This window comes from Dama dama, chromosome 2, assembly GCF_033118175.1.
Source record: "Dama dama isolate Ldn47 chromosome 2, ASM3311817v1, whole genome shotgun sequence".
In the NCBI taxonomy this organism is placed as follows: domain Eukaryota; kingdom Metazoa; phylum Chordata; class Mammalia; order Artiodactyla; family Cervidae; genus Dama; species Dama dama.
The window spans coordinates 7,960,414-7,982,631 of record NC_083682.1 but is presented as its reverse complement, the minus strand read 5'-3'; the positions used below and the strand labels follow the sequence as shown (position 1 = coordinate 7,982,631).

Here is a 22,218-nt window from a genome sequence, read left to right as displayed (position 1 = left end):
TGTGTGTGTGTGTGTGTGTGTGTGTGTGTGTGTGTACACCCAGCACAAGGCTCCTTTCACTGGCACTCTTTAAACAGAAGTGAAAACAATTGGAAGGGTCTTAGGGGCATTTAGCATTCTACAAATGGGTGACTACGGCTTAGTGGAGGGAAGGTGGGGTCCCAACCCTACACCTTCACAAGCCAGAGCCCACATCCATCAAGGGAAGAAAATGGGCCATGAAGTCAAGGGAGCACAGAGGACCTGGACTCTGACAGCGACTTGCTTCTCCTCCCAGCTGGGCCCACCCATCTCGAAGGGAGGGTGAACAAGACAGCCAGCTGAGGGCCTTCATGGAGGGCAGAGGTTCTCAGTACAGGTCCCCAGGCCCAGAAAGAAGCAGGGCTTTCGGCCCTCAGAAGGCACCTGCCCACAGTATGCCAGGCCCCATCATCAGCACGGCGTGTGGAAGCCAGGGCTCTCCGGGTGCACCTCCTGCAGATGTCCCTCCCCTGCACAACAGCCCTGCTCTCCCTCTGGGCAAGCTGCCCACAGACTCAGTCCTCACTGCCTCCGGATGCCAAAGCACCAGCTGCTGCCCCAGAGCCTGGCACGGCACTCGCTGCAGCTGGCGAGGCCCGGTTTCCTGAGGCTGTGGGGCAGCGAGGCTGGTGGGGCACGGGCCACATCGGGACAGCCGGAAGCCCCACTCTGCCCACCTGAGGGCTCCAGCAGAGAGGACCAGAAAACGAAGAGGAGGAGTCAAGGAGAGACAAGGAGGGAAAAGTAAGGAAGAATGGCGATGTGGAGGCGGGCCATGTAGAGAAAGATGGACCATGGGGGACAGAAGGGGTGTGGCGACAGCACCGAGTTGGGAGCAAGAGGTGATAGGGAAGCAATCTGGATAAAGACAAGCGCTAACCGGGAGGGGACAGGTAAGGGTGACAGAAGAAGAGGGCCAGCAAGGAAAGGGGGACAGAGACCTCTAGGGAAAGGAAGCCAAGGCCTTGCTGTTTCCATAGCAACCAGGCCTGCTGCCCAGGCACCGGCAGAGCCAGGGGGCTCAAGGACCAGAACAGGGAACATGTTTGACCTTGAGTTTGCTCCACGTCCTAGTCTCTCCCGAAAGCCCGGCCTCCCCTCCCACTCCCTCACCTTCACTGCAGTCAAAGAAAATATTAAAAGGAGAGTCAAACAGAAAGAAAGGAAAGAATAAGGCAACCACGTGGAAAAGTGATTGGAACAGAACAAAAGAGCCTGGTGAAAAGGAGAGCGGCGGGCCTAGAGCCGGACCCCGGCTGCCAAGGCAAAGTGGAGAAACGAGGCCATTCCTCGACTCTTCGGGGCTCCGCTCTGGTCTCCTGGGAGAGGAGCCAGAGTAAACCTGTCCTCCACTGCCTGCCACCGCCAGAGATCTAGCAGGCCAGGGATGGGAAGAGGCTTGGAGCAGCCAGAGGGAACCTGGAAGAATTGGAGGACAGCAACAGAGAAGAGAGGAGTAAATGTGAACCAGAAAACACAAGAACGGTGGGAAGGACAGACAGAGACCGCCCTGGAGTGGGGAGGAAGCAGCAGGACCTCTTGGGATTGGTGGGGATGAGGGGGCGGTCTGTCAGGTAAGGATGTGGGGGTCACCCTGCCCACTGAACCCCCAAGAGCATGAAGGAGATCTGAAAGGAGTGGGACCTGAAACAGCAGGGGGCGCTCGCTCCCATCCCACCATGTGGACACCCCGGAACTACAACTCCCATCAGCACCTGAACATTACGGCTCCTAACCGTCCCTGGCACAGGGAAGGGGTCACTGCTGACATTCATTTGTCTTCCAGGGTCGGGGAAGTGGAGCACCACCAGTGTCCCCAGTCAAGCTGGATGTGGCTAGAGACCAGTTGTTGTGGTCCAGGACCTCTAAAGGCCGTGAGGGGCAGAGCAGCCACCTCCTTTTCAGGCCCTGCTCAAAGCCCTCCTCTGGGAAGGTCTCCAGCCCCCTTAGCCCCTCCCTGCTCTCAAGCACTACAGCTGTCTGTTCTGCTCATTTGGCACTTACTGCCTAGTAACATCTTGTACTGCTCCCTTGAGAGGAAGTATGATGTGAAAAAGAAGACCTGGGCACTAATGCTGGCTCCTGCACCAGCTTTGTGACCTTGGCCAAGAGGCAGCATCTCTAAGGCCCAGCTTCCTCCTCAGGACAAAGGAGCTGATCGTCTGCCTACCTTCCAGGTTGCTGTGGGCATCTAGAAAGAGACTGGCCAGGGTGAAGCTTCTTAAACTGTAAACCATTCCACAAATAAACGACTCGTGTTACTGGGATGTAACGTTCTATGTGTGTATGTGCTGCCTCTCTCTCCATCAATGAATAAATTAACTCCTCTGCACAAAGTCTGCACTTTGCCTATACTTTGCATATACCAACACTGTATTGTAGTTATTTGTTAGAACGTCAATGAGCCCCTTGAGAACAGAGCCCATTCACCCATTTAAAATAAATCTGCTGAGCACCCGCCTACATATGTGCCAGGAGCCGTGGAAAGCACCAGGGGTATATGAACAAAAACACCCAATCACTGTCCTCAGGGAGCTCGGTTGAGAGGGGGAGGCAACCAGGTAAAGTGACAGTTACGATGCCGTGTGGCGAGTGATATAATGAATGTGCAGACAAAGGGAACGCCGCGCAGAGTCTGGGGTTTGCCGAGGGAACTTGGGGGAGACTTCCAGTGCGGGTGGCCTAGCTGCTTTTTCGAGAGTCAGCTGAAAGAGATACCAAATGGCTGGGGAAGAGGGCAGAGATGGCAGAAATCCAGGCCAACAGAACAGCACGTCCAAAAGAACAGGACTTGATAGCCGTAGGGCTTGGCACCCACTGGAGCTCCTTGAGGGTTGCTTCCCTGCCCTGCAAACTTCTTAGGGAAGAGATTCTCTTAAGAGATAGCCTTTGTGCAGGAAAAATAGGGAGCTTGAAACCTACAGCCCTGAGACAGGATAAAGGGCCCCAGGCTGGCCTCAGGGGCATTGGTGAGGTCAGTTTCCTCATCTGTAAACCAAGGGCCACAAGCCCTTCCACCTGGGGGGCGTGAAGGCTCACTGAAGTGACACCTATGTTACATACCTATTAAAAATGCCAATATCTCCACCAGAATCCCCCTGGGCTGACACCAAGCGTGCCGTCAGAATTTGAGGGTTAAATGGGGTGTCGAACCTGCTGCCTAGCCACTATCCCAGGGAAACAGGTACTCTCAAGGCATCCCTGCTCTTTGGCCTAAACAATTGCCACAAGAAGACATCTGTGTTCTAGAAATAGGTCATCAGGACAACGGGGCTTTGGGACAGAGACGAAGCTCTGTGGCCCTTCACGCCAGGGCAGGTACTGCGGGTGCAGGATGGACCTCAGAGCCGGTAGAAGGGGCGAGGCCTCTGTTGACTCTGCTGCCCTCCAGGAATGAAGCTGGCCTGCGGGGGTGGTAAGGGCTGGGCCCTCTGGGGACCGTGGGGTCACTGACCTTTTGACGGCTGGTGCACATCGCCGGCTCCTCCTCTCCCGGCCCCCCCCTCGGAGAACAGTAAGGACCCTACTGGAGAAGCAGAATTGGGGAGTCAGGCACAGGGGGCTAGCCAGGCAGTCCCGCCCCAGCCTTGAGGTGATGGAGGGCCCTTTCCAGGGCAGAGCGCCTGCCTGGAGGTACGCTGGGGGTCGGGGTGTGCTCTGGATACTCATTTGCTTCAGGGCCTCTGGGGAAGGAGCTGGTTGACAAACCAAGAACCACCAGCCCCAGGAACCCCATCAGACTCAGTCACTGATTCCACCCCTTGCCCAAGGCTGGGGAGATTGGGATGGAGGAGCAGAGGCCTCATTGCTGGTTGAGGAGCCCCTTCTGCCCGACAGCCTGCCAACAGGACAGCCCTCTGGTCCTGGGGGCCCTGAACGTCCATGGCCACTCTCAACCCTGACCTGCTGGGCCAGGTTCCTGCTCTTCCACTCGTGCAATAGCTTGACACAGCACCCCCTCTTCCGAAACCACCTCAGTCCCCACACCAAACCCCTTTTCTGTTCTCTGCCCATCCTCAAGGCAAGCCTGGTTCTCCCTCCACACCTGTTCATTTACTACAGTGTGTGTTCTCGAGGTTGCCTTCGTCCACCTCTTGGCCAGTTAGACTGAGGGGCTTCCCAGGGGCAGGGCCTTGCCCCGTTTGCTCCTGGTCCTTGCAGGGTGCCCTCAGCAGGGCTGTGCACACCCGCAGGTCCTGCCAGGCCGAGCTCACCGTGGGAGTGGGAAGGCCTTTCTCAGTTAGGACATCTCGCTCCCCGCTGCCCAGTCCCCCAACCCCGGGCCTCCTCTCCAAAGTCCCCGCAGGCACGCGTCACCACATCTGGCACCCAGGCAGCCTTGAGCTCTCCGCCCACCCGTGACTCCCAGTGACGGGACCAGTGACTCCCGTGACCCGACCAGTGACTCCCAGTGACGGGATCAGTGACTCCCAGGCACCACAGCTACCAACAGCCCCTAGGAGGTGGTTCTTGAGGGGAACTCAAGGATGGAGTTTAAAAGTCCCTGTCTGGGCCCTGACTCCAACCCCAATCCCCAGAACTAAAGCTAGAATAACGCCTGAGCTGTGGCCTTTCGGGGGTGGGGTGGGAGGTGGGGGTGGGGGCGGCTTTAAGGGTCCTTCAGGCCTTCATCTATGAAAATGGTAAGCCACAACCGGCATCTCCAGGACCAGGCACTGAGGGGCAAGAAGAATGTGAATCAAACAGCAAGGCCCTGACTACCCACCCGTGACTTCCTCCTTCCACACATTTCTTGTCATAATTTCACATCCCTGAACCAATTCCAGGTCTCTACCACCCCAGGCCTAAATCCATCCCATTCCAGATCTCAGTGGCTCCCCACAGCCCAGCCTGCATCCTGTAGGCCTCTCCTGCCTACAAGCTGAGACTCTCACCCCATCTCTCTGGAAGGTGAGCCCCAACAGAGGACCACCCTGGGCACGGGAGCAGTGCCAGAGGGTCTGGGAGGGAGACAGTGACAGGAAGGTCAGAGCTGGGGGATCGTGGTCAGGACGCCTGGGCTCTGTCTCCAGGTTTGCTGAACACCAGGGCTTTTAAAGACGGTAAGGACTTGGTCGAAGGGAGGCTAAAAATAGCTGAGCAGTCCCAACGGTACCACCAATTAAAGGCTGTGTAATCACTAGCGAGTCACTTCATCTCTCTGGGCTTAAATGTCCTCATCTGTCAAACAGGGTCAGGAGACATCCTCAAGTCACCAGGCGAGGGTGTATGGGCCAGGGTAGGGCAGCAGAGGGGAGCTGTGGAAAGCGGGCATCCCACAGCAGCAGGGTGAGGGGAATGAGGCTGCCTAAAATCCTCTTCCTCCAGCCCATGCTTTTCTCTTTGTATTTGGGTTCACAGAAGAGAAAGAATGATCAGAATGAGTGGAAGGAAATAAAACACCACCATGAGAAAGAAAAAAAAAAAGCAAGATACACTATCAGGAAAACGCAAAAAAGGTGACTGGAGACAACGGCAGGAGTTCAAACATCTCTTGATGTCAGAAACCAAGGTGGGATGAGGGCGGATGGAGTGAGTCGGGGGAGTTAGGGGAGGGGAGAGCACACACCAGGACCAGCCCTCCAACCCCCGCCCCAGCACCCAGTAAAATAAAGATATGGCAGAGGAAGGGGGAGGAAGGCAGGAAGGAGGCGGGGCAGGTGGAGGAGGGGGAAAGGGGTGGGGAGGGGGCGGGGCCAGAAAAATCCAGGCGCAGGTTGGGGGCCATCCAATCCAAACCAAACCAGAATTTCAAACCATACCTTCGCTGTTTAACGTCAGGTGAGCCGGACCTTGGAAAGGGAAAGGAGAGAAAGAAATAGAGGAGAAAAAAAAAAAAGAAGAAAAAAGAAAGAAAAGGGGAAAGAAACAAAGAAAACACGAGTCATCAAAATCAGCCAGAGGGGAGAAAAAAGCTTTTGCTGCCACAATTTAAAAACCCTTTTAACTTGTGACAGGCATCGGGGGAAAGCCCCCAGCCCAGAGCTGAGGGAAGGGGCCCCGATGCCGAAACAGAAGGTGGAGGGCACGAGAGGGGGAGAGAGAGAGAGAGAGAGAGAGAGAGAAGGGGGCGCCGGAGAGGGGGAGGGGGTACAGGCAGAACCAGAGGGAGGAGGGGGCAGGGAGTTACTGCACGGGGAGAGGAGAGTTTGGTTTCTTTTTTTTTCTTCTTGCCGAAAAAAAAAAAGGAAAAGGAGGAGAAGCATGAGGCTGGGAGGACTGCTTTTTCCTTTTTCTTTTTTTCTTTTTTTTTTTTCTTCCGGGAGGCGGAGAGAAAAAAAAACAGTCAACGAGAAAAACGATTCGGATGAAGGAGAAAATAAAACACGACACAAAAATCAAAGCCACCTGGAGAGAGAGAGAGTGTCCTGTTAGCATGGGATTGAGCTGGCAAGCGGGATCTCCACCCTCCACCCCATCCCCCGAGCCTGGTAGAGACCAGAGGACTGGGGCGTGAGGAGCCTGGGCCTGGACAGCCTCTCCCACCAAAGGGGGTGGTGGAAAAGCCTCTATCCGGGCCCCATCCCCCAAGCTGCACCCCCCCCCACAGCCTCGGAATGGGTAGCAGGTACCTTGACACCCAGGTTCTGCGAGAACACTGGGGCTCAGGAGGACAGACAGCAGCAGCAGGTAGGAGGAAGCAGAATCTAAGGGCATGCTGGATCAGGAAGGGGGTCTTGGGACTTCTCTGGTGGTCCAGTGGCTAAAATGCCACACTTCTGCTGCAGGGGGCCCCAGGTAGTTGGGAAACTAAAATCCCACATGCCCTGGGGCGTGGCCAAAAAATTGAATAAAGAATGGGGGTCTGGGACCTTCCATGGGGAGGCCTGGGAGGCTAGGCCAGCACCCTTGGACAGCAAAGACAAAAGAGGATAGCCAAGAACCCTGGGAGGGAGCTCCCCGAGAGGTCAACACACCTCATTCAAAACTATTTTATGAAAAAAAAAACCTATTCTATGGATCCTCTTTCTCCGGCCAGGTCCCCTCTGAGGCGACCCAAAAACTGAATTTTGGAAATGGGAAACACCAGCCCTACATCCAAGACTGAGAGCAAGATTGGTTGGGGTTTTTTTCAGAGTCGCCTTGGTCCCTTGAGAGAGCCTTGTAAGCTCTGATTTGGGGGACCCCTCAGCCTCAGGGGGAGAGATTCTGGCCCACTCGACCAGTACCCCAGTCCCTGAAAGGCACCAGTCAAGGAAAACTCCCCTCCAGAGAGACTAGCAGCACCAGGTCCCACAGCTGAGCTGAGACCCCGGGGCTCCCCCAGACAACCAGTCAGCCCCACCAACCTCTGCCGTCACCTCCCCACCCCTGCACCTGCCGGGTCTGGCCAAGAGAGTGGGGAAGGAACGGCCCTGCAGCATCGCATCACCCTTGGAAACCATCCTGGGGGCTGTGATCATAAGATGTGAGCGCTGGAGGCAGAAAGGCAGGACCAGGACAGCTGTCTCTGGGGCAAGGCTGAGGGTTAGGATGCCTGGGTTCCAAAAAGAAAAATAGCAAGAAGGCCAGAAGGGCACGGCCGAGGGCCAAGGACCTGGGCCCTGCGGAAGATGGGCGAATGGTTCCTGCTGCCTGCTTCTAGTCTCAGGCGCTTGGGTGTCTCCCCACCTCTGGGTCTGAGGCCAGCTGGGGGAGGGAAGCACAGCTGCTGAGGGCTGCCTCCGGACAGAAGAGTTCTTGGGGAGACACAGGATTCATCCACAAAACTGGAGGGAACCCAAATATTTGGACCAGGTCTCATTCTTTGCTCCGAATGCCCCCACCAACTGTTTCCCCCAAACTACCATCTTCTTCCAAACCCCCTACATGCAGGACCCAGACCCGGGGCCCTAGACCCTCATCCAGCTCTTGCAGGCCCAAGAGCTGAGTGCCCTGTGAACCCCGCTTCTGTCCCCACAGGCCCGCACCACTGCTGGGGGCAGCGGCTTCTCTGCCTCACAGACCCTTGCACTGCCCGGCTCCCCGCCAGCCTCATTAGCATGCGGCACTCTCCTCTGTCACCACGGCAACCAGCTGCTCAGCTCCCTCAGGCATGACAGTACCAGCCATCTTGGGGAAGGGGAGGCCGGTTCCCTGCCCCGTCGTCTACCCATCTACCCGCAGCTCAGCCCAGCCTGGCCCGAGGGTGCCCTCCCTAAAGCCTGCCTCCCCACCCGGCCTGAATTCTCTGCTCTCCCCAGGCCCTGGCCCTTCTCCTTACACCCCTCCCTGCTTCCACCTGTGGCATCAACCCCTCCGCCTGCCCCTGAAGAAGAGCCGGCAGTGATGGATGGCATTACTAAGGGTCCTTTCCTAGGGCACTTTGTCTGGCTGCTTCTGGGTCTCCTCTCCCTGCTCCAAAAGGCTAGAGGGAAAGGAGGCAGGGTTACCAGGATCCCCAAAAGGAGATACTTGACAGGAGCCTGGGGAGCAGGATGGCTGGGTTCCTGGGAGAAAGCTAGGCCTGAGCCAGTGTCCAAGGGCCGGAAAAGGGGGTGAAGGCATGGACAACTCAGAAATCTGAAGGGGGACCTGCAGAGTCCAGAATATAGCGCCACCGAGGAGTCCCCCAGTACCCCCCCAAGAAGCCACCACCTGCCAGACCTACTGCCCCACCCTCAGTCTCACCCCCTCACTCTCCTACCAGAACCCCAGGGAGGACCAGCATCAAAAGAAGAAAGAAGGCTACAGGGACAAGATTGGAAGACACACAAGCAGCCACGTCACAGAGACACACAGATGTATCACATCCCTGCGTGTGTATACGCACACACACACACACATAATACATACACACACAGAGCCACAGACACACACCCCTGCCCAAGCACTGACATGCAGGCACATACAAGGCCTCATCCAGACCAGCAGGCCACCATGGTGTCCCCAAGAGACAGCTCAGTCCCCACTGTCCCCGCAACCTAGCTTCTCTCTCGTCCCTCTAGTCTACTTGTTTGGAAAACTGGTCCCTATTTCCCCCCCTTCAGTTCCAGGCCACTGCTCCTCCCCGACCAGCCCTCCGGCTTCTTCTCCTGGCCTGGCTGCTCCCCCGCCCACTCCCCCCCTTTCTGCCCCTCCCTGCACTGCCTCCTTCCTCTTCCCGCCTCAGCTTGCCCCCCTCCTTCCTCTGGTCTGTCTGCCCCCTCCCCCCAGGCTCTCTCCTCCACCCTTTCCCCCTCTTCCTCTTGCCTCTCTCCTTTTGTTCCGGAGGAGACATGACATCAAGAGCAAGTAAAAGTCACATCAGCACTAAATCTTATCTCCAGCCCTCAGAAGACTGCGTCCACACAAACACACACACACTCTCTCTCTCTCTCTCACACACACACACACATACACACACACACACAGGTAAACACTGACACATGGAGAGGCAGACCCAGACAGGACAGATGCAGACACAGATGCAGACACTTCTACAGAGGTTCCAGAGACATGGGCCACAGCAGACAGGACGCTGGAGGGGCACATAGCTCCGCACACACTCAGATGCGTACACACGTGTACATGTACAGACGTGCACACAGATATAACAGAGCTGCATGAACACGTGTGCACGCAGGTTCACATACACACGCGCATGCGCACATGGGTGCCTGCCTACAGGGATCAGGGGACCTGAGGACACTCAAGGAGAAGGGACATCGGGGAGAGAGACCAGCCAAACGTGGACATCACGAGGGAAAGTGGATTCCAGCCCCACACTCAGCCAAGCCCCCCTTGCCTTCTTTCTGCCCCAGACTCCCGCATCCAGGGCAGGGTGGGCTGCCCACATGCTTCCCACTCCCGCTGCTCCAGGAAGAAAGTTAGGGACAGGTTTGGTGACCGGGATCCTCTCTCCCTCCCAGCCCACTGCCAGCCCTCCTGTGGGGGCCACGTGAGCTCCATTGCAGCCCTGCCTTCAAGCCTGGACCATCCAACCCAGTCTTTGCTCCCTGATCTGGTCCACCTCAAAGAAGGAGAAGAAACGTGGAAAAGCACAGTGAGAGGAGAAGGTTCAGAGAATGACAGGAACCCAGAGGGAGCCCAGGGAAGGACAGAAACAAAGAAAGAAGTCCAGGAACAGGGCCCTAGAGAAAAAGAGAGGCAGAGACAAAAACCAGAGAGAGAGAAAAGGCAAATGAAGCAGAAGACAGGGAAAGAATGGACAGAGACCCTGAAGCGAGGCACGCTCCGGGCCCTTTCCCGGGCCTGGGCTGAAGGAAGAAGCAGACCACCCTACCTACTCATGCCAGCCCGGGGGACTGGGGACTGCAAGTGCGTCAGAGAGGAGAAACGGCCACCCAGCCCACACCCCCTGACCCAGAGACCCAGCTCCCCACCCATGGCCTGCACTCTTCAGACCCTGGAGCGAATTCTACCCGAGCACCACCCCCAGGCCCTGGCAGTATGGCCCGTCTACGCTTCCTCCCCTGGGCGGAGCAAAAACATATCTTCTCAGTCATTTCTGGACATGTGTGACTCTTCAGCCCGCCCCTCCAGCTCCACTCCCCGTCTGGTCTCCTCCCAGGGCAGAAGACAGGCCGGTGGGCAGAAGTGCTGAGGACAGGCCGTGGAAGGACTGGCCCTGCCAGGCAGCTCTCCCCAGCAGACCAGAAGGAGGGAACAGGTGAGAGGCGGGGCCAAGGCAGCCAAGAGGACAACCAGACATCCTTCCCTGGGGCCCCCCACATGGGCAGGGGAGGGAACCTCCAGGACCCCCAGCAATTGATCCACCACTCCCAGAGACCGAGAGGCATCACTCACCTTCCATGGGGTGCTCCTCTGTAGGCCAGCGAGGTTCAGGAAGGGGGAGGCAAAGAGAGAGAGAAAAAGAGGGCCATTAACGAGGGTACCAAGGACAGGGCTCCAAACAGAGTGATGGGAGGTGGGTTCAAGGTCTTCTAGCCTTCCCAGGCCTGGACACAAGTCACCCAGCCTGGAAGGCCCCTGGGGGACGAGACAGAGACCAAGCTATTCCCTGAGTTGGCACCTCACGCATAGAGTCACACAGCCCAAGGGGACCTGAGCCTAAGTCACATTTCAGGAAACTGAGGCCCAGGACAGGGAGGCACCCATTCGAGAATTGGAGGCCAGGCCAGGAGCAGCAGTCAGGTGCCCAGCCTCCCCCAGCACGCTTCTCCCAGCACTCCACCGCGTCTCGGAGACAGACGGGGACACGCTCACGCAGGGCTCACCCTCACCGACACACTGACACACATAGGCACTTAGTGATGCAGAGACATGCATAATCTCACACAACTCACACCTGAGGCCTCTGCACACTCAGACCCAACCGTGCTCTCCAGCACCACCCTTGGGGTTGGGGGGTTAGTACACAGCTTCTGTCTCAAAGTGCTGCATGACTCCCATCCCAGTCACTCAGCCTCTCTGAGCCCCCAGTACCTCTCCAGGGTGGAGATGGGAGGACTAGAGCTCCTCTGAGGCCCCTTCTGGCTCTGGTTCTGTGATTCTGGGATAAATGACTTTTCAACAGCTGGGTGAGGCAAAGTGCCCCCAGGTTGGATGGGCTACTTCAATGGTAGAAGGGGGTCAAAATTCAAGGGGCCAGACTGAGCCCACCCCTCTGTCATGCCACAGCCTTTGGGCAGTCAGCCCGCACTGCTTAGGGGCCTGCCTGAGCCTGTCCTTGGGGCTCACCTCGTAGGGCAAGAGAGAAGGAAGGGAGGGAGGGAGCCGAGAGGCGATTCCTTCAACTAAGCTCAAGCAGGCTGAGCTCACACACACACACACACACACACACACACACACACACACACATGCATAAGTGGACCCCAGGATACACACGTGCATAGGCAAACAGCTGTTCAGGACACACTCATGCCCGCGTGCACACACCATCTCCTACCTCCAACCTCACTTTGTGTTATTGTCTCATCCACTCTCAGGGGGTTAGGTAAACTCCAGAAGCACTCACTGTCATTTGTCACATCTTCTACCCGCCCCCACAGTACTCACACAGGCTCCATGCAGAATCAATACCCGCGCTGTGATCTAATACATAATGTGAGCTGCACACAGCACATCACCCCCCCCCGCTCCTTCCAGGGGCTGGAGACCCACCCCACCCCACCCCACCCCCGTGAGGAACACAGCTCCCATTTTTCGTCTATGATCTATCATCTCCCATTTTCCAAACCCACACACACAAGCCTGTACGTATCCACATGTGTTACACACACACTTCTCTACAACATAGGACTTCTTTTACCTGGCAGCCGCATCCCCCAACAGCCATGTGTACAATGACTTGCTTAAATAAACTGAATCACATGACATTTTGGTGGGGAGGGGAGCTGGCTAGGAAGGGGCCCCCAGGAAAACCCTTGGGCTCTCGTGAGCATCCCTGTGTCTCAGGGATCACTTTGGCCCCCATGTGCTGAGGCCCTAGCCAGTCAGCACACTCATCTCTCTAGCTCCTGCACAAACGAGCAGGCTCAGTGTTTCTGAATAATCCAACATGGCGGGGATTGCAAACTCTATTCCCGCCTGCCACAAATCTGGGTCGTGCTACACTCAGGAAGGTCAAATGACCAAGGATAGTTTGCTGCCTGCATGAGTCCCCTGTCTCCTGGCTTCCTAGCGAGGCACCTGGGGACTCATTGGCCTCTCCTTCTTGGCTGCACTTCGCTTTCTGCTGATTCACCTGTGCCCCTCACCTGCCATCATGGGCCCCTCCAGGCTCAGCCCTGTGCCCTCCACACTCCGCTCTCTTCTCCCGCCCTCCTCTGTGAGAGCTCACTTTCATGGCTGAGGGACCCCCAAACCTGTATTTGCAGCCCTGGCTTCTTCCCTGTGAGCCAGTCCTGCACCCACGGCCGTGCGCTCAGCAATCACTCAATTCCTGACATTCAGTCCCGCTCAAGCCACGTTTGACATCTCCACCCTCTGCAACAAAGTGCCCATTTCCCTGCCTTCAACAAAGGCACTGCTTTCAACAAATGCTTCTTTTTTTTAATTTTATTTTTCGGCTGCACTGAGTGGCATGAGATCCTAGTTCCCAGACCAGGGATTGAACCCATGTCCCCTGCAGTGGAAGCACAGGGTCTTAACCACTGGGATGCCAGAAAAGTGCCTCAACCAACACTTCTTATGGAGTATATGCCCCACACTCTGCCGGGCTCCAGAGATGCCATGAGTCCGTCACACATTGTATGCCACCGCACACCAGCTTCCGGGCAACCCTCACAAGCTTGGTATGTTACCTCCCTGCTTTGAACAGAAAAGGACACTTGCCCAGGAGCACAAAATCACCTCTGTCTTTGCCCACTGCACTCCTTGGTCATCAGAGCCCCCACACTCACCCCTGACCCGGGTTCCTGCCTTAGTCTCCTGCGGATTGGTAGCCCCGTCCAAACCCAGCCTGGTTCTCTTGGTACATATACCAGATACAACTGACTAAGTACCATCGTGATCAATACACATGCACACACACATGCACATAGGCAGAACTTCTCAGTGGCTCAGGTACAAACCTCTTCTGTGCTCCTGACCTGCCTTCAGAGAAGCGTGACTCGAGTGGCTCACGGGCTGAGTGTCCTCCTGTCCACGATGGCCCTCTCCTCCTGCCAGCCTTCCCTGATTGGATCAGGCACCCAGAAAGCAGCCTTGATCTTTTTTTTTCTACACCAATCACCAGGTCCTATCAATTCCAGCTTCTAAAACTAAAAGCTCAGCTCAACTCCTTGAAACCCTTTCCATCCCTCAATCACCATCAGCACAGCCCAAGGCCAAACCCTCCCCAGACCCTCTTATCAGAGCACTCCTAAACGATCCCCACCATGGCAGTCTTTTTACACTATAATTCAGTCCAAGCACCACCAAAGTGGTCCAACCAAGTCATGACCCTGCTTAGAACTCTTCAAGGCTTCCCAGGACCTACAAGATCAAGTCCAATCTTTTTTTTTTTTTTGGCTGCACTGGGTCTTCGTTGCTGCACCCAGGCTTTCTCTAGTCGTGGCAGGGGCTACTCTTCATTGCAGGGAGGGCTACTCTTTGTTGCAGTGAGCAGGCTTCTCACTGCAGTGGTTTCTCTTGTTGTGGAGCACGGGCTCCAGGCGCTCAGGCTCAGTGGTCGTGGCAGATGGTCTTAGTTGCTCCATGGCATGTGGGATCTTCGCAGACCAGGGATTGAATCTGCATCCCCTGCATTGCAAGGCGGATTCTTAACCTCTGGACCACCAGGGAAGTCCAAGTCCAGTCTTTTTTTGTTTTTCTTTGGGTTGTTTTTTGGGGGGCTGTGCCGGGTCTCAGTTGCAGCATGCAAGAATTTTGTGCAGAATCTTTGTGGCAGCATGCCAGATCTTTAGTTGCATCACACAAGCTCTTAGTTGTGGCATGTGGGATCTAGTTCCCTGACCAGGGATCAAACCCCAGCTACCTATGTTGGGAGGGCAGAGTCTTAGCCACTAGACCACCAGGGAAGTCCCAGTCCAATTTTCTTGAGAAAGTCCTTTCAAGGTTTTACCATGCCTCCCTCCAACCTCCCCTCCTTGCAACAATCCAGGCTCCAGCCACACCCCATTTCCCTAATATGCCATGTGTCTATACATACTGTTCCCTCGGCTGCCTGAGAAGTCAACTCCTGCTTTCAGACTAGGTCAGTCTATGTGGGTCTGTGTTCTGAGCTGATCTCCTAGCTATCCATCCCTCTTTTGTGCCAGTTCTCAAGATGTACCTTGGGTTGTTATTTCACTTATCGGATCTCTATTGCAATTGTGTTTCCGTGTCTGCTTCCTGGCTGGACTGTGAGATCTCCAAGAGCAAGGACAATGTCTCATTCATCTCTGTGGATCCAGCTGCTCACACAGTTCCTGGCTCAGAAAAAGCAGGCCTGTGCTTGTTGAATGAATAAAAAGTTAAAAGTGAACACTCCTCACTTACCCAGCACTTTGAGTGAGCCTGACTTTCTGTACACCATTTCCCTACTGTTAATACTTTGTCAATAGATACTATTACTCCCTCAGAGAGGTGGGGAGACCAAGGCTCGGAAAATGGAAGAAACTTGCCCAAGGCCACACTGCTGGGCAGAGGGGCAGAATCAAAATCGGAACCAAATCTGTTTGGCTTTAAAAGTTCTGATGGGCTGCATTCTGGGCCTGCAAGTCAACATTTCTAGAAGCTGGTTTTAATCTGCAGTTCCAATCTTATTTCCCATAAAGCACACCAGGGACTTCCCTGGTGGCCCAGCCAGCAGCTAAGATGCTGCACTTCCAATGCCTGGGTTCCATCCCTACTCAGGGAACTAGATCCCGCATGCTGCAACTAAGACCCAGCACAGCCAAATAAATAAGTAGCTTAAAAAAATAATAATAAAGCACAACCATCTTGGTCTGATACACTCAACTCACATCCTCTAGACTCTGCACTTAGGCCATTTTCCTGGTGGTAAAGCCCTAGCCTTTCCTTTACCTCCACAAATTTCACTCAGCCATCCTTCAAGATCTAGCCAAGTTCTACCTCCTCCTTGAAGCCTTCTCTGACCATGAGGGTTAATAATCATAGTAGCATTTCTTTTTTTTTTTTTTCATAGTAGCATTTCTTGATCACTTAGAATAGTGCCTGGCACATCATAAAGTGAAATTGTTAATCGATCAGTCATGTTCAAGTCTTTGCAACTCCATGGACTGTAGCCCACCAGGCTCCTCTGTCGATGGAATTTTCCAGGCAAGAATACCAGAGTGGGTAGCCATTCCCTTCTCCAGGGGATCTTCCAGAGCCAGGGACTGAACCCTGGTTTCCCGAATTACAGGCAAATTCTTTACCATCTGAGCCACCAAGGAAGATCTAAGGGTTTCCATTTGTTGTTGTTCACTTGCTAAGTTGTGTCTGACTCTGCGACCCCATGGACTGGAGCATGTCAGGCTTCCCTGTCCTTCACCATCTACTGGAGTTTGTCCAAACTCATGTCCATTGAGTCAGTGACATCATATTTCCATGTATTCACTTATTTAGTCCTTACAACAACACATGATCTCCATTTCACAGAGTAGGACAAAGAAAAACAATGCGATTCAGCAACTTGTCCAGGTTCACACAGCCAGCAGTTAGCAAACCCGAGATTAAGCCCATCAGCTCATGCTCTTAACCCTTCCACCCTAGGAGGCTCTCCTTGGGAACACCTACCTCATCTCTGGGATCTTACAGCAGTCGCTCCCCACCCAGCTCTCTCAGCTGTCCATCGCTTTCTGCCTGGAGCTGTCTCCAACAGCAGAAGCTGTCAGGACCACAGGTTATTAGATGCTCGAGCTGACAGAGTGATTCCACATATGTGACCTCATTTACTCAACTTTCATACACGCAGGTCTTGACTGCCTCCCCAGAGGGCATAAATGGTATTGTCTTGGCTAACATGAATTCAGGATTCCAGCAGATTCATTATCAAGGACAGTGATGAAGACCAGAACCGAAGAAAAGAAACAGTGCTGAGCAGCCACAACTGACATGATAACAGTTATACATTAAAAACTGTTATTTTCTCATAGGGGAGCCTCTCACACCCAACCCAGAATCCGCTCTCTGTTAGTGGCACACAATTCTAACATGCTGGGGATGCTGATTTCCAAGTTCACAAACAGAGGCGGGGGCGGGGGGGTGGGTTGCTACCTGACAACTCCTCCAAAGGGCGGAGGTGGAAAAACTAGAAAAAACCAACATAAGAACACAAAAGTACAGCAGTCTGGCATCATTTCAGGCAGGGACAGACCTCAACAAAGGCAGCACTGAGTGACAGGCCAGTGCAATACCTGAGGGGAATCATGACAGCCTGAGTCATCCGGAAAAGGCTAAATCACCTTCCAAATGTGCTTGGGCAGGCAGAGAGGTGTGCAACATACTTTTTAAAGATTTCCATCTGAAATGTTGTAAATGGAGGTGAGTTGAGTATTTTAATGGGATAATGCCCCCTTTTCAGGATGAGTTCCTCCCGGAGGGCTCCGGAAGTCTGAGAGTTTACTGATCGATTTCCACCGCCCTCTCTCAGTGGTAGAACAGCCAGCCAACAAAGACGGGAACACCCTCATCACACACTGGCTGAAAGATGAAGCTGTAGCCCAAGGAATCCGGGGTGGTTACTGGTTTCGGATGAAACACCGTCCCGAAGCACCTCCAATAAACCAAACGCAGGTCATCCAATAAACCAAACGCAGGTCATCCATGACACAGCTGACTGATTGCCTCTCCTTTTCAGAGGCAGCGTGGAGAAGGTGGGAGCCCCCGGAGTCAGCTCAGGTTCAGATCCCAGCTCTTAATCTCACGGGGCGGTCATGCCTTCAACACACCCAGCAGACGCCCACTAGCTGTGAGGTCCTGCTCTCTCCTCCCTTGACTGTGTGATCCGATTCCCTTTCTGTTCTAACTGCTCCCTCATAGTGTCTGCGGCCGCTGCTTTCCCTCCTCCTCCCAAATGAGCCCCCTGACGTCTCTTCACCTCCGCCTTGGCCACTTCATCTGACCCAAAAGTTTCCAATACTCTCTCCACACACGCGACTCCCAAGTCTCCACCTGCAGCCCCACCTTCAAAACTCAAAACTCTGGTCTCACATTTCCGACTGCCAGGACACCTCTGTCTAGGAACAGCAAGACAGGACTGTGATCTGTAGCTCAAACCTGCTCCTTCTCCCAACTTTCCCCTCCCTGTCACCCCCACCACCATCCTTCTAACCAAGCAACCTGAAACCTCAGCACCTCGGCCCCTCCTCGTGGGAAAGGCAGAATCCTACCACTTCAGTCTCTACCACGGCTCTCAGCCGCATTGCTGCTGCTGCCACCACAGCCACCCCCACCCTTCCTCGCCGCTCCCCAAGACAGCCGAGGTTCAGGGCCTCAATGTCTCTTTCCTGAGCTTTCTCCCACTGATTCCTCCACCGCATGATTCTGCCCTCCATACTGCATTCTACCCTTTGCTCCCAGCTTCCAAATCACAATTCTTATTCACACACCTGCTCAAAATTATTTTGTGGTTCCATTTACCAATACTCTACACACAGCATCCAATACATGTTAGTTGAATGATTTAAGTCAAAACCTGGGGAATTTCCTGGTGGTTCAGTGGTTAGGACTCGGTGTTTTCACTGCTGGGGGGCGCCTGGGTTTGACTCCTGGTCAGAGACCTAAGATCCTGCAAGCTATGAGGTGGGGGAAAACAAACAAAAAGCAATGCCAAGACCTGGCCTCAAGCTGCTTCTCCTGCTTTAGGTCTCACTGTCTTCCCTTCACTCTTTGGTGCCCCTGTATGGCCATGATGTGCACTTCCCCCTTCTACACCATTGTTCTTACTAGCTCCTTTGCTTGGTGGGACCTCCCCAAACCAAGTTTACGGATCAACATTCAAGACCAGTCTTAAATAGTATGCCTTTTATTACTAATCCCCCAACTTGGCTTCCCAGGTGGTGCAAATGGTAAAGAATCCAACTGCCAATGTAGGAGACCCAAGAGATGCGGGTTCCATCTCTGGGTTGGGAAGATTCCCTGGAGAAGGAAATGAAAAGCCACTCCAGGATTTCTTGCCTGGAAAGTTCCATGGACAGAGGAGCCCGGTGGGCTATACCCCATGAGGTTGCAAAGAGTCAGACTGAGCATGTATGCACACACAACTTGTAAACTCTCCCCTTCTTCAAAATCCCAAGAATACTCTGCTTATAAGAATACTATCATTTATACCACTAGGCTTCCGTGGTGGCTCAGTTGGCAAAGAATCTGCCTGCAATGCAGGAGACCCAGGTTCAATCCCTGGGTTGGGAAGATCCCCTGGAGAAGGAAATGGCAACCCACTCCAGTACTCTTGCCTGGAGAATCCCATGGACAGAGAGGCCGGGCAGGCTACAGTCTGTGGAATTGTGAAGTCAGACACAACTGTGTGACTTTCACTTCACTTTACACCACTAATTACATACCAGATACTCGTTTAATTCCCACAACAAACATGTAAGATAATCATGCTTGTTACCATTTTGCAGGTCAGAAAAAAACAGTCTGAAGATTAGGTAGGTATTCATGTGACTCACAGGCCTAGTGAGTAGAGAAGTCAGATTTAAACCCAAATCTGACCCTCAGGAGACAGAGCTTCACTGTCACTAAGCTACACTGTCTCACTGCATCTTGCTGCATATAGCATGCTGTTCATTTGCTATTATTTCTCGAGCACTTTCTATGTGCGGGGCACTATTCTAAGCATTTTATACAAATTAGCTTATTTAATTCCCATAACAACTCTGTAAGGTAGGTAGTATTGCTGTCCCATTTTACAAATAAAGAAATCGGGCAGAGAGAGCTTAAGTCCAAGGTCACTGCCCAGACAGCCGACTATAGAATCTGTTCTCTTAACCACACGCTGGGCTGCTTTTCATCTGCTTCCTCAGTTAAGCAGGCAACTCCCAGAGCAGTGTCTTCTCCACGTCTGACTCACCTACAGCCCCCAATACAAAGTTTGTCACAAAGGAGGCCTTGACAATAACCTGCTGAATTAAACTGCCAACAAACCTACCAAATACACATGAGACCCATGCATCTATCTTCCTATTAACACACACATCACCGCTGGTTTCATTTCTCTCCCAAGAGAGGTACACACCACACACCTGACACGCCATCGTGTGCCTCTGAGCCCCCACTCCACTCGAGGTATTCCACACATACCGGCACACTCCTCTTCCTTGATCACTCTTCAGCTCTTTCTCCCCACACATGAATGACATGAGGAGGAATTCCCATGAAAATCAATGCAAAATCCCAGTCTACTTGATCCCCACTTTGGCAGACAGTCAGCAGGAATACTCAGGCTGACTCATACTCAGCCCTGTCTTCAGTCACCTGTGGCCAGAACCCCAGAGAACAGAAGCCAATTTCCTAGCATGGAAGTTCTCAGTCAATGGGCAGGCCCAGACCCAGGAAGGCGAGAGAGTTGGGGGTAGGGGGTGTCCAAAGGATCCACCAACTAGCTGAAGGCAGATTGGTATGTCTTACATATAAAGCTAAAACATTTTTCCTAATGTATATTTGATTAACCACAATGGCAAATATAACATCAAAGCCATGTAAAAGCTTTCCTGAATTCATAGTAGCTTTGAGTCATCTATTTTCACAATAAACAGATATAAAAATAACTACTATTTGGAAGGGGCACTGTGAATTACTGACTTTTAAAAGTGTCTTCAATCTCAGAAAAAGTTGGGGATCACTCAAAGCAGATAAGAATGAAGTAACTGTAATTTCCAGGGAGGCTTGAAGACTCGGGCCCTGATCAGGAGCCAGACCTGTTCCCCTTAAAATCTTCCAACCCCAAACCCAATACCCAAGGGGGAGCAGCTCATTCCTTTCCTCCTTGGCTGGGTGAGAATGTACTAAAAGAAGTGTAATGAGCACAGGATATTACAAAACCTACCCAGGAAATAAGGAACAAATGTAAAGGGAGGGAATGAGGTCATGGGTGGGAGGAGAAGCAGGAGAGCTGTCACTGTGCCTGTCATCACTAGATGTAATCAGAGTTTATCAGCATTGATAAACACCATGCCCACAATACATATCTGAAAATATACACATACATAGTTCCACATACACATACAGCCTTCCCCAAGCCTTATTCTATCAAATACTTGTTAATATCTATTCAGTCATCGAAGAGATGTTTATGAAACACCCATTAAGTGCCAAATACCACACTAGGTGCAGGGAATTCAGAGGTGAATATCTCTACCTTTTTACCCCAGACAGAGCACAACTCCCTCAATGGATATCTCGCGCACACACACACACACACACACACACACTATGGGTTAGATATGCAGCTGCCTCTCCCAACTCCAACAGAGTTGACACAACATTTAACTGATACACATTCAACACACATACACATGATACAACCACCCCATCACACACAGGTACCCAAACACATCTCAAACACACAACCACACAACGCACATTCCAAAGCACACATCTTGTATGGCTCACTAGGAGCCTACGGCCAATGAATCCTTTCAGAGAATGAATACAAGGACTCTGGCTGCATTTTTCATACAGCCAGGCCAATTCTGCCACAGTGAGATCATGGACCAGTGGCTTCTCTGTAGCTCAAATTTCCCTTCCATCAAGTCAGAGGGGTGTGGTTCAGGGACTTCCCTGGCGGTGCAGTGGCTAAGACTCTGAGCTTCCGCTGCAGCAGGCTCGGGTTCAATCCCTGGTTGGGGAATGAAGATTCCCACATGCTGCTGCATGATGCAGCCAAAAAATAATCTCTAAAAAATAATTTTTTAAAAAATAGCATGGTTCATGCTATTTTCTTAAGAAGGCTTGGAGAGGAGAGATCACAGGGACCAGAGAATCAAGTTAAAGGTCATGAAAGATTCCTCATAAAGTCCAGGGTCTTACTGAGGTCTCCCATGAAAACACACGCACATGGATACCTACACATGCAACCACACCCTTACACTCACATCCTACTCACTCTACTAGGCACGGGACTTTATTTGCCAACAGACCATTCCCACATGATATTCACACCACCAGACTCCCGCACCTCTGCATGCAAGCAAACACACACAGACACACAATTTCACAGTTTAAGGAGCACCTGCACTCCTTCGAGAAAAGGCGAGAAGGTGCCAGATTGACTTAATACACACAGTTCCTGAAGATACATCCCACCACCTTGTACAAATAACTCCCAAGAGCCACTGAAAACCTCCCTTATGCATTCCTCTACCACAACTGCAGATACACAGTCAAAATACTGGGCAAAGTACAGGACTTCACCTGCAAACGTGGCTACTCCTGTGGCTATCCCCAGGTCCTGGCCAGGAGGACACTACCCACAAAGCAGTCCCAGGGCCACACTAGTCTGTGGGCACACACACTCCTCAAAGACCCTACCTCTTGAGGGCAGACACACCCACAACTGCTAAGCAGCCCACAGCTCCTAGGGGGACTGAAGGAGAGGGCTGCACACCTCCGCTCCAAACGGCTGCCACACCCCAGGGAGGAAGGAGGTGCCTATGCCCAGGCTCCAAACTGATGCGGAACCTCTCCCGGACTCCCCAGCCAAACCAAAGTACAACAGGGGCCTCAAAATCCCTCCCTTGCCCACTCCCCTAAAACCTCACCCCACCCCAGGCCTGGCGCAGCCACCGTCGACCTTGTCCCCCCATCTTGCTCATCAAGGCCTCTAGCATCCCGGGTACTGGATGCAACCTTCCTTTAACCTCCCCTTCAAGTCCTGATTTC

General features: G+C 53.2%; 1 protein-coding gene across 6 annotated transcripts in view; it reads right to left on the bottom strand.

The window, feature by feature from the left end:
- Positions 1 to 22,218, bottom strand: part of NRXN2 (neurexin 2) — a 100,139-nt gene that overhangs the window by 76,089 nt on the left and 1,832 nt on the right. For 4 of the 6 annotated variants that reach the window (XM_061164491.1, XM_061164506.1, XM_061164527.1 and 1 more), the window contains exons 2-4: positions 10,750 to 10,767; positions 5,784 to 5,813; positions 3,476 to 3,547 (exon numbers count right to left, since the gene is read on the bottom strand). The exons of 1 other annotated variant lie outside the window; for it this stretch is intronic. In XM_061164491.1, the coding sequence (XP_061020474.1) occupies positions 3,476 to 3,547; positions 5,784 to 5,813; positions 10,750 to 10,767 (120 nt within the window). The remainder of the gene's footprint in view (positions 1 to 3,475; positions 3,548 to 5,783; positions 5,814 to 10,749; positions 10,768 to 22,218) is intronic. One more of the 6 variants, XM_061164500.1, reaches the window with a different exon arrangement.